The following is a 12,646-nucleotide window of genomic DNA, read 5'->3' on the forward strand; positions in this document are numbered from 1 at the left end:
ACAAGGTGAGGTATAAGCAGTCAGGCCTTTGCTGAATAGTTTAGAGACGATTAATGATCGATGTATAGAAATGTAGGTGGAAAAATAAGATCCAGTTACCATATCTTACTTCAAGAAGCATTTTAGCTGTGGCTGTGTTGATTCTTTTTGTTTAAAGATCATATTTTTTTCCATTTAGTACTGGCCTTCATAAGCTATAAAATTTCCCAGAAGACAAAATAAGTATAATTTACCCTATTCATCCAATCCAAAAAGTTTACACCCTCTGGCTCTTAATGCATTGTTACCTTCTTGGGCATCAGTGAATGTTTTCATGTTTTGTAATAGTTGTGTATAAATCCCTCAATTGTCCTCGGTGTGTAAAGATGGATCTCAAAATCAAACAGTCACTGCTGGAAAGGGTTCGAATATGCAGAAGATGCTGGAAAACCAACGAATGCGCAGAACCTGGAGGAGTTTTCTGAAGAACAGCAGGCAGCTGAACTGCTCAGGACAACTGAGGGACACACGAATAACACAAAACATTTATTTTTTATATATATATATATATATATATGCATAATATATTATTATTATTATTACCACTACCACTACTGTTATTGTTATTATTTGTTTATACAAACTTTTTTCTTCTCACATGTATTAGAAGGCTTGGGAGGATTGCTACATAACACATTGTATGTTTGTCCATATGTTTGTCTCTGGTTTTGGTGTAACTCATTTGTTTTTCTACTGTCTTCTGTTATGTTTACTTTTAATAAAAAAAATAAAAAAATAAAAATAAAAAATAACACAAAACATAAACAGTTGTGGATCATCTAGGTAACAACACGCAGTGTTAAGAATCAAGCGTATGAAAGAATCAAGCATATAACTTTTCAACAGGGTTAATTTTATAAATTCAGCTATTATTTTGTCTTTTGGAGTATATGTAAACGTGTATGTGAAATTGCTTATTCAGGACAGTACTAAATGAAAAATAATATTCAATGACATTTTTCATGATTCTTCTTATTGTCACGCCCATGGACTGTTTTGTTTGTTTTTCCTCCCCCACGTGCTCCATGACCCTGTGACCTACCCCTCATGTTGATTGTGTTCAGTGATTTCAGGTGTGTTCCATTGATTTCCTTGTTTAGTTCTGAGTATTTAAGCCCGGTGTTTTCCTTTGTCCTGCGTCTAGTGTTAAATGTCTATTCCAAAGATTGTTCTTTGTAAATGCCTCCTCGCTCCGTGCTCCAACACAGCAGCAGCAACGTGACACTTAATTTGTTAAAATTATTAACATTTTGCATATTCTACAAAGGGGTATGCAAACTTATGAGCAGAACTGTAATTCAAAGGGAAAACATGTTTTCATACCCCGTTGGCAGATATTTGTTCTTTTATGCAAAAATTAAGTAAATGTTTTTCTCAGAGAACAAGACTTTACATCTTTTTCATTTTGTATCTCAAGTGAATGTATCTTTATTTAAGGATGTTTAGATATTTGTATTGGAAATCAAGACAAAAATGCTAAATAAGGTTTGCTGCAATGCATGCAACAATTTCCATAACCTTCTGAATTTAAGACTTTCTGCTCTGATTTAAGACCTTTTTAAGGCCTTACTTTGTAGAAAGGCAAATTAAAACTTTTTAAGACCTACCGAAACCATGAATGAAGCTACACAACACACACTCACAGCTGCATCAACAGGGCAGTGTTTGCTGTGCATCTCTGTGCCTTACACTGTTTAGGACACTGAAATGAGCTTTTGATGAGAGAACAATCCTTACTCAGAGGCTGTGGGGAACAACGCCTGCTCTCCATCTCTTAAAGAACTCTCTGTGTCTGTTCTCTAGCACACACACCTCACTGTTTCCTGTGTAAGTAACAGTGTGTATATTAGAATCAGTGATACTGGAGGACAACTGAGAAAGTTCAACCTGCTGACTGGAATACTGAACACTATCTGGTCTGGTTCAGCGACCAGATTTGACAAAAAAGGTCACAATGGACCATTAGGATAGCTGAGAGGATTGCTGAGGTCCCCTTAACCACAGTCCTTGCTTTGCAGAAAAAAAATATTACAGACTTCACACACCCAACCACAACATCTTTGAGCTTTACAGAAGCTACAGAGAATTGAGGCACAAGAGCAGCTTCTTCCCTCAGACCACTAAAGCTAAAGAATCTCTCACGAACACTTGCCTCAGTGGCTATCTTTATACTGCAATATTTTTATTGCGTTATGCAAATCTTCCCACATGGTGACGTAGACATGTAGGGGTGTGTTAGAACGAGCCGTTTTAGGGGGGTGTGGCTGACTCTTAACTTTTATAAAGAATATCTCTTTGGATTTGAGACTTTAGTCTTTGCAACTTTACAGATCTTCTTTATGCACCAAGAGCTTGTAACACTCCAAAGAGAAAGGAAAAATTGAAATCGCATCATATGACCCCTTTAAATAAAATTACCTTTGCTGTTAAAATTAAGTACTGGAAACAAAGTCAAATTCCTTGTGCCTGTGCAATCATAAAAGGCATATAAAACTTTTTTTATTTTAATGCAAACTAACATATCCATAAACACATTCTTTCTTTTTGTTTGCCTCAGGTAGTTAAGCTTACAGTGCTATGGGCCAAGTGAAAAGACTGTGCGTCATTTGAATATTACTTTAATCTGTTTAACAATATACATGATTTTACTCCATTGAGCATTTCTGAAACTTGTGGAAATAACTAGTAATGTTGTGACAATTAATTTGTATCATCTGATTTGACACTGCAAGGACTGGACTAGTGTGATGACTAACCAAGCATTATTTGTTGAAACACAACATCTCAAACATGAGTTCTGTACAGACATGGTAGTGCTTTATTATGATTTGTAACAGTGGGCGGAATCATCTACTCCTCCACCAGTGGCGGAGGAGAAAGCTTTAACTGGAAATTCTCGCTGTGATAAATACTTCCTGTTCCTGGATGGACAGGGTTTGACAGACCGGCCCTCTCATTGCCATGAGAATGTGTGAGTTCTGTCAGAACAGAAAGCTGAAAAACAAAGAAAACAGAGATGAAAAGTGTGGCAGTACAAAGAAAAAACAAACTGTAGTTAATAATTAAATTAACAGCTAAAATACTTATTACTTAAAAAAAACATTAACAACAGTAATATTATTATATTATACAATTAAAAATAATTAAAATATATACTATAATATAACAAAAATACTATTATTATGCAATAATAATAATATTATTAATAATTATTATTATTATTATTATTTTTAAAAATGTCTTAAAATTGAGCAAGACAGCACCATCATTTAAAAGAAAAAAGTTGTTGTGCAGTTGCATTAACTATGGGGGGTAGACAAAAATACTATTGGGGTACTAGCAAGCATGGTTCGGCATACTTCACAGTACTAGCCATAACCTCTGGTTACTGTCTCATCTTTAAGTTATGTAGTTAGATTAACTATAGGGGGCTAGATAATACTATTGATCAATACTATTGATTATCAAGCATGGTTCGGCATACTTCATAGTACTAGCATAACCTCTGATTATTGTTTGAGCTTTAAGTTGTACATGACTGTAGGGGGCTAAACAGAACCACTATTTAAAGAATGGCAAGCATGAGGCAGCCTATTAAATAGCATTTTTAATAACCTCTGACTAATGATCAGACTGGAGAATTTGTAACCGTGAGGTGTGTGTAAAACGGCCGATGCGAGACACTCTGAGCGACATAGATTCCTAATGAACGAGTAAAATATAAAGTGAAGAGTTAAATAGAATGATCAAATGTCAGAAGAATAATAATTAGAAATGGACAAACAACCCATTTGCATTTCAGTCTAATTCAATGTCATAATAAAACAGAGTCAGATTGGAATTTCATTTAAATTAAATTACTTTGCGCACCAAAAAGCCTGAACATGCAGGAAACCTTCAGACACCATTGGATACCTTCATTGGGTCAACTGGGTGGACACTACACTGCCATAGCCACATTGAATCTAGCTGCAAATAAGTAAAAAATAAATAAATACCCATTTGCTAACAGTGCAAGATGAATAAACAGTGTTAAAAGCTTCTTAAGCTTCTTAATGTGTCTCAAAGTGCTTTCCATCTAGCAATTTCTGAGTTTTTCTGAATACAAGCTTTAATTAAAATTTGTTATTAATTAATTAAATAAAAATAAAAATGAATAGTAATTTTTCTGCACCCAACTGATAAGGTTTGGACTTTGTTTGCTGAGTACCAGGTCAATGTCAAATTTAGGATGTCTTTTATTGTTTACACCTGGCATTACAGGCACAATATGTAACTTTTCGCCTCTAGAGGTCGCATTTTCAAAACAATAACAAAGGCCAAGCTTGATGATGCTATGAAGGAGAGCGGAACGATGGGAGATGTCGTTTTCACCATAGATATGTATAAGTAGATGCCTCATTAGCGACTGTTTCTGTGGGCCGCTATACGTAAGCCATCCGCCATATTGGAAGGGTCAACTTGACCATTCACCATAATAACCAATGAATATTCGAAGATACCACAATTCTTACATATCTATGGTTCCACCTCTCTCGCATTCTCACCTGTGAAAGGTTATCCTGTTTCTTCAGGAATTTAAATCCTCGCGGTTTTTACAACCATCTTCGAATATTCATTGATTATTATGGTGAATGACGTCAATCATGTTCACGGATGTAATGAATTAATTTTTTATTACCTGTACCTTCCAAAGTTATTCAAAAAGCGAATAAATTATACAGAGGAATCGAGCAAAGAACATTTACATTGTCATGGAACCGTATATGACTGACTTGAGCCTAGCGCGAGTTTAAGCACTCTCAAAAAAAACTCCCCTTATAATCAGTAAAACTGTCTATACACCGTTTGATGAATGAATCTCCTACTTACATCATACGTACATCTGCACTTTGTTTATGATGAGAGAACTCGAGAGAGAGAGAGCAGAATTCAGTCAGCGAGCATTTTATTCGCGACAGCTGTAATGGATTTAGTTTAACTGTACAGCAGCATGTGTTGCCATAATAGTTTCTAAAAGCGGAAACTGATAGCGCTGATATTATGTCATTGACAGACGACAATGACCAGGGACGAGCCATTATTTAAAATGGGAATTTCTCTGGATTTACAAATACTTGGGAATTTTTGGGATTAACGCAAGTACTCAACTGCATGAAATATATAAAACAGTGCAAGTGGTTTTTGGATATTTTATTACGAAAATCTTGCATATTGTGCCTTTAAAGGTTTAGTTCACCCAAAATTGAAATTCTGTCATCATTTACTCACCCTCATGTTGTACCAAACCTGTACGAGTTTCTTTGTTCTCTGGAACATAAAAGAAGATATTTTGATAGTTCATTGACAATGGATGTCATCGATCATCAAAAAGTATTGTGTTTTGTGTTCCACAAAAGAAAGTTATACAGGTTTGGAATGACATGAGGGCGAGTAAACGATGACAGAATTCTGATTTTAGGGTGAACTATCCCTTAACATGCATTTCATGCAGCACTTAATGTCAATTATCATTGTTTCATTGACAGCTGAACCAATCTGTTGGTGTTGGCCGGTATAAGTTATGCAGTAACCTGGGTTGCACCATGAAGAAAGATATTCAGAAGAGTTAAAAAGCTTAAACACAGACTCACACCAACCAACCAACCCCCACTCATTAACAGCATTAGCCTGTCCAGAGTCATTCGTTAATGTGTATATTTTCAGCAGGGACCTTTGTTACAGCCTGAGCAATCAATGCGCATTTAACGAAACAGCATGAATCAAACAGCATAATCTATCCTTCTCTCTCCAGCCTCACTTTGAAGCCCTCCCTTGCATCTTTATCTTCTCCTTCCCTCTCTGATTTCACTCATATTTTCCCTTTCTCATTCCAGTCCACTCCTTCTCTAATGAGTCCCTTTTTTTCTGTGGGCAAACCAACTTTTCAGCATCAAATCCATCTGCATTACTCATTTCATGTCCTCTTCTTTCTCCTGCTGTTTATTAGCAGTCTTCAAAACAGACTGCCATTTATAAGCCATAGTTCTATTCCTCATTCCTCACGCTTCTTTTCTTTTTTCTTTCGCTTCCGTATCTAAACCGGACACCTGCTAAGCGAAGGCTACGGAGAGTGACGGATAAAAGCAAATACAGACACGGAAAGCACGTCAGTGGCTAATCATCGCCTCTGTCATCGCGGTGGCTTTATTATTACCCCCATACTGTTAGCAAACAGGCTAAACACAGAGTAAGAAGTCTGGGCATGTCTGATGCCAGTAACAGTCTTTCTATCATACTTTACCATGAGCAATTTTCCACACTGCTAACCAGGGTTGAAACTCCTCTGGGAAAAAGCGTAGCATTAGATACTATAACAACCGTGTTTCATTCTCATTTTGTACTGCATCTATGGGATAAACTTATAGAAATGGTTGTTTGTCTGCTTGTTTAAGGAAAGCTTAGTTAATTTTACCGTATAAGATAGACTACAACACATCTGTACATGAATTCACGTGTTGTACTTCTGAGTGTGTTAGCTGGCAATGGCTTCTCAAGGTGAGTCATTCATGGAGGCGATGTATGAAAAGTTCGCCTTTGTGTGAAAACTATGGTGTATGATTTAATTACACTGGTGGAGAGCTTTCAAAGTGCTGGATATGAAAAAGGACACACTTTGTACTATGCTGTGTGCAATGGTGCCTACTGTAAAATCCATATATGGATAAGGGCGAAAAGAGAGCCTGAAGGTTTATTCACACTAAGAACTGTGAGACAAAGCAAGCAATTTTCCAGAACCACATAGACATTGAGCTGTTGATATTAGCGTCCGGGTAAAAGTAAAATAAATCAGCTTAATAGGGGTCTGAAGGAATGCGTATTTCTTTGAGAATACTTTGTTATACCGCATTCTCTAACAAGAGATTTGTGCTTGATAAATGCATAAAACTCATATTTGTGACTATGTATTCTAGAATTGTGTATTCTAGTGTGTGGGAAATAATTTGCAATACAGTATATGAATGTTTCTGTGTCTTTGTAATGGTTATTATTATGCTGCAGGTAGACTTTCTCTCTCATCCAGTGTCTGGTTTGACAGACTGTAATCTCTCTCTCAAACATCTTCAATCTGTTCAGATCAGTTTCTTAATGCAAATCAGAATTCCATAATCTGGGAGACACTAACCACAGGGAGACACTAACCACACATGCACAAATACACACCTTGTCTGACGCTCTGGTCTTTTTTTCCCCCATCTACTCATCCTCTGAAACCATTCACGGTTTAATTAAGGAGCTCAGAACTGGGCTGTGCAGTTCTGCTGTGTTAATTATGGGAAGTCTGCTGGGAATGTGCATGTGTTTAAACAATTTTAAAGTTCCTAAACATTAGATCACTCGCACCCAAAGCAGTTATTGTAAATGAAATGATCACAGATAATAGTTTTGATGTACTCTGCTTGACTGAAACCTGGCTAAAACCAAATGATTATATTGGTCTAGTTCTAATAAAACTCTTGAGGATGCTTGTGTGAATGGATCGGCACAAAAGACTGTTTACTATCAGCCCTCATGGGAGACGGCCATGTCAATTTATATACCACCCTAAAGCTCTGCAGGGAAAACACTGACTGTTTGGGGTGGGTACGTTTTTTTTAATGTTTTTGATAGAAATCTTATGCTTATCAAGGCTGCAATTATTTTATCAAAAATATAGTGAAAACAGTAATATTGTGAAATATTTTTTTACAATTTCAAATATCTGTTTTTTATTGTAATGTATTATAAAATGTAATTTATTCCAGTGATGAAAAGCTGAATTTTCAGCATCATTACTCAAGTCTTCAGCATCACATGATCCTTCAGAAATCATACTGATTTGCTACTCAAGAAATATTTCCTTTTATTATCAATGCTGTTTGTTTTTTTTGGAAACTGTGATATTATTTTCATGATTTTTGTAAAGAATCATTTATTTAGCAGCATTTATTTGAAATAAATAAAATTAAAAAGAAATATTTTGTAACATTGTAAGTGTTTTTACTTTACTGTCACTTTTGATCAACTGAATGTGTCCTTGCTGGAAAAAGGTATTAATGTCTTTTTGGTTTATTTTTGTAAATTTTTTTTCATTTTATTTATTTCTTTTAAAAATTTTACTGACCTCAAACTTTTGAACGGTTGGGTATAAGACTATTAGCTACTATGTCTTTCTTTAACAGTTGTTCACCCTAAAGCTCTGCAGGGAAAACACTGACTGTTTGGGGTGGGTACATTTTTTTAATGTTTTTGATAGAAATCTTATGCTTATCAAGGCTGCAATTATTTTTTTTACTTTTTATTCCAGTGATGAAAAGCTGAATTTTCAGCATCATTACTCAAGTCTTCAGCATCACATGATCCTTCAGAAATCATACTGATTTGCTACTCAAGAAATATTTCCTTTTATTATCAATGCTGTTTGTTTTTTTTGGAAACTGTGATATTATTTTCATGATTTTTGTAAAGAATCATTTATTTAGCAGCATTTATTTGAAATAAATAAAATTAAAAAGAAATATTTTGTAACATTGTAAGTGTTTTTACTTTACTGTCACTTTTGATCAACTGAATGTGTCCTTGCTGGAAAAAGGTATTAATGTCTTTTTGGTTTATTTTTGTAAATTTTTTTTCATTTTATTTATTTCTTTTAAAAATTTTACTGACCTCAAACTTTTGAACGGTTGGGTATAAGACTATTAGCTACTATGACTTTCTTTAACAGTTGTTCAACAGAAACATAACAAACCCTAATAAACAATCAAATGGTTTCCTAGAAATGTACCTAATTTCTCACTCCACATGGCTGTATGAAAAAAAAACATAGCATTCTGTGCAGTCTGTCTATGATGAATGAGTTCATCAGAAAAAGATAAAATGCATTGCGTGTTGACCGTGACGTGGGGTGAAAGCGGTGTCTTTCAATAGAGGATCTGTATTCAGCGTCAGAGACCACAGCCTCTTCATATCCTGTGAGGAGATTTACTTAGAAACACAACGACTTACGGATAAATTTCTGTCACTCATACACAGAGGCAGGGAATGGTGTGGTATGAGGAAAGAGGGAAATAGAAACGTTTTTTAATGTCTGTTTTGTGTGAATAGGTGTCAATGTTTCTACTTTCAATCAGGGCTTAAACATTATTATTAGGTTCAAACTGACTGACAATTATCAAATATATTAGGGGGGGGGGGTATCCCAAATGTGGCTCTTCAAGCGCTTTTTTTCATGATCTTTTTCTGTCTCACTTTTTCCACTTCATTCCTGTGTCCACTCCTTCTTTCAGCTTTGATCAAACTCTACACAGAGGAAAATATGACGGTTGGTGTTTGTTTAGACTGGAAGGATAGCCTCTCATGAGCACACAACCATACACACAAGTAACACACACACACACACACACACACACACACACTATAATTGTTGCCTCATGATTTCACAGCATCTTCCTTTTGTTGAATTATTAACATCTTAATTCATATCACAAAATATCATGAAAAATCTAAAGTTCCCTGATCTTTTGATAGTGTACTATGTACTATTTAAATATATTGTAACTTTCAGAATGTAAAACTCCCTCCCAAGTTTCATTTATTAAAACTACGCTGTAAAATTGTCTTAATCCATGTTAAATGTTAAAAGTGTATATGTACACACAAATGTCGTAGGTAATACAGCGGAAGCAGGATATTGACATTAGATACTGGCATTCCTGAACACCAAAAGAAGAACATAAATCTATTCAAGCTGGAATATTACTAACAATAAGATGCATGGGATATCCATCAAACTGTGGCTGTGTGGAAGAACATATTTCTCTGTCTAATGTTAAAACAGCTTATATTTACCAAGGCCACCCTATTCATAATAAGAGATAATATTCACTATGAAAAAGAAAGTATTCCTATGAACCTACATACACTGAAGACGAAATATGATAACATATAACAGTTTTCCCCCCAAACTTCTTCCCTTAATTTTGCCAAAAAAAAACAAAAAACATAATAATAATAGTAAAATAAAAATAAATAAATAAACTAAATTTTTCATAGAATGTCTGGGGTTAAACAAGCAGACAACAAAGATGTGATTTGAAAAGCAAGGGTGCAATTTGAGTAATTTACACAGAAATGTATACTATATTAGTAAAATTCTTCATCTGCTCAGTTGTAAGGTGTTTTGCTTTACGACAACTGAATTTTATTTGTGCATTAAAGCAAGGGAAAATGGTTATTACCCGCTGCAACAAAACAAAAAATAAAACACCCTTTGACTATGTGGACTTCAGAATAAAATGACCCCTTTAACAGAGCCCTTTCAAGGAATGAGTCACTTTTATTTAGCTCTAGACTTTGGGGACACTTACGGGACCTAGAAAAAGTTGCAACCCCCTTTTTGTATTAGGTCTGCCAAACTTACTTTAGAGGATTAAAATGTTCTGGTCTCATCAAACCTCTTCCTTCCAGCTGTTGAGTCTCAGAAAACAGTTATTTCAAATTGTAGAGGAAGGGATGTGAGAGAGTTTTTAAGGTGTGAATACTTTGCATTACCTGCACCATCCACACACACATGTGATATTCACACTGAGTACATGAGCCCGATTGTTCATCTCTCCGCTCAGTTTGACATGATGTCATGTTTAGAGTAGTTTGTTTCCTCATTACAGAGAGTGTGAAGTCTAGCACAGAGACAGGAAAAGAATGACAGCACATTCACAAACACACTTCAGCATGTCACATTCTGTAGATAAGCGTACACAGCAGCAGTCTATCTACTTCCACTCTTAAGGCTGAGGACAGATGTTGAGATTGAGAGTAAGGATTCTCCGATCCGCCTTTTTCGCCTCCGATACCGATTCCAATCAGGGCTTAAACATTATTATTAGGTTCAAACTGACTGACAATTATCAAATATATTAGGGGGGGGGGGTATCCCAAATGTGGCTCTTCAAGCGCTTTTTTTCATGATCTTTTTCTGTCTCACTTTTTCCACTTCATTCCTGTGTCCACTCCTTCTTTCAGCTTTGATCAAACTCTACACAGAGGAAAATATGACGGTTGGTGTTTGTTTAGACTGGAAGGATAGCCTCTCATGAGCACACAACCATACACACAAGTAATACACACACACACACACACACACACTATAATTGTTGCCTCATGATTTCACAGCATCTTCCTTTTGTTGAATTATTAACATCTTAATTCATATCACAAAATATCATGAAAAATCTAAAGTTCCCTGATCTTTTGATAGTGTACTATGTACTATTTAAATATATTGTAACTTTCAGAATGTAAAACTCCCTCCCAAGTTTCATTTATTAAAACTACGCTGTAAAATTGTCTTAATCCATGTTAAATGTTAAAAGTGTATATGTACACACAAATGTTGTAGGTAATACAGCGGAAGCAGGATATTGACATTAGATACTGGCATTCCTGAACACCAAAAGAAGAACATAAATCTATTCAAGCTGGAATATTACTAACAATAAGATGCATGGGATATCCATCAAACTGTGGCTGTGTGGAAGAACATATTTCTCTGTCTAATGTTAAAACAGCTTATATTTACCAAGGCCACCCTATTCATAATAAGAGATAATATTCACTATGAAAAAGAAAGTATTCCTATGAACCTACATACACTGAAGACGAAATATGATAACATATAACAGTTTTCCCCCCAAACTTCTTCCCTTAATTTTGCCAAAAAAAAACAAAAAACATAATAATAATAGTAAAATAAAAATAAATAAATAAACTAAATTTTTCATAGAATGTCTGGGGTTAAACAAGCAGACAACAAAGATGTGATTTGAAAAGCAAGGGTGCAATTTGAGTAATTTACACAGAAATGTATACTATATTAGTAAAATTCTTCATCTGCTCAGTTGTAAGGTGTTTTGCTTTACGACAACTGAATTTTATTTGTGCATTAAAGCAAGGGAAAATGGTTATTACCCGCTGCAACAAAACAAAAAATAAAACACCCTTTGACTATGTGGACTTCAGAATAAAATGACCCCTTTAACAGAGCCCTTTCAAGGAATGAGTCACTTTTATTTAGCTCTAGACTTTGGGGACACTTACGGGACCTAGAAAAAGTTGCAACCCCCTTTTTGTATTAGGTCTGCCAAACTTACTTTAGAGGATTAAAATGTTCTGGTCTCATCAAACCTCTTCCTTCCAGCTGTTGAGTCTCAGAAAACAGTTATTTCAAATTGTAGAGGAAGGGATGTGAGAGAGTTTTTAAGGTGTGAATACTTTGCATTACCTGCACCATCCACACACACATGTGATATTCACACTGAGTACATGAGCCCGATTGTTCATCTCTCCGCTCAGTTTGACATGATGTCATGTTTAGAGTAGTTTGTTTCCTCATTACAGAGAGTGTGAAGTCTAGCACAGAGACAGGAAAAGAATGACAGCACATTCACAAACACACTTCAGCATGTCACATTCTGTAGATAAGCGTACACAGCAGCAGTCTATCTACTTCCACTCTTAAGGCTGAGGACAGATGTTGAGATTGAGAGTAAGGATTCTCCGATCCGCCTTTTTCGCCTCCGATACCGATTCC

General features: G+C 35.5%; 1 protein-coding gene across 1 annotated transcript in view; it reads right to left on the reverse strand.

Annotated features, from left to right (window-relative positions):
• Nucleotides 1-2,673: 2,673 nt before the first annotated feature.
• Nucleotides 2,674-12,646, reverse strand: part of vps8 (VPS8 subunit of CORVET complex) — a 122,132-nt gene continuing 112,159 nt past the window's right edge. The window contains exon 45 of the mRNA XM_016527229.1: nt 2,674-3,033. Coding sequence (XP_016382715.1) covers nt 2,890-3,033 — 144 coding nt within the window. The 3' untranslated portion in view covers nt 2,674-2,889. The remainder of the gene's footprint in view (nt 3,034-12,646) is intronic.

Source organism: Sinocyclocheilus rhinocerous, unplaced genomic scaffold (assembly GCF_001515625.1).
Source record: "Sinocyclocheilus rhinocerous isolate Xijiao unplaced genomic scaffold, SAMN03320098_v1.1 scaffold721, whole genome shotgun sequence".
Taxonomy (NCBI): Eukaryota; Metazoa; Chordata; class Actinopteri; order Cypriniformes; family Cyprinidae; genus Sinocyclocheilus; species Sinocyclocheilus rhinocerous.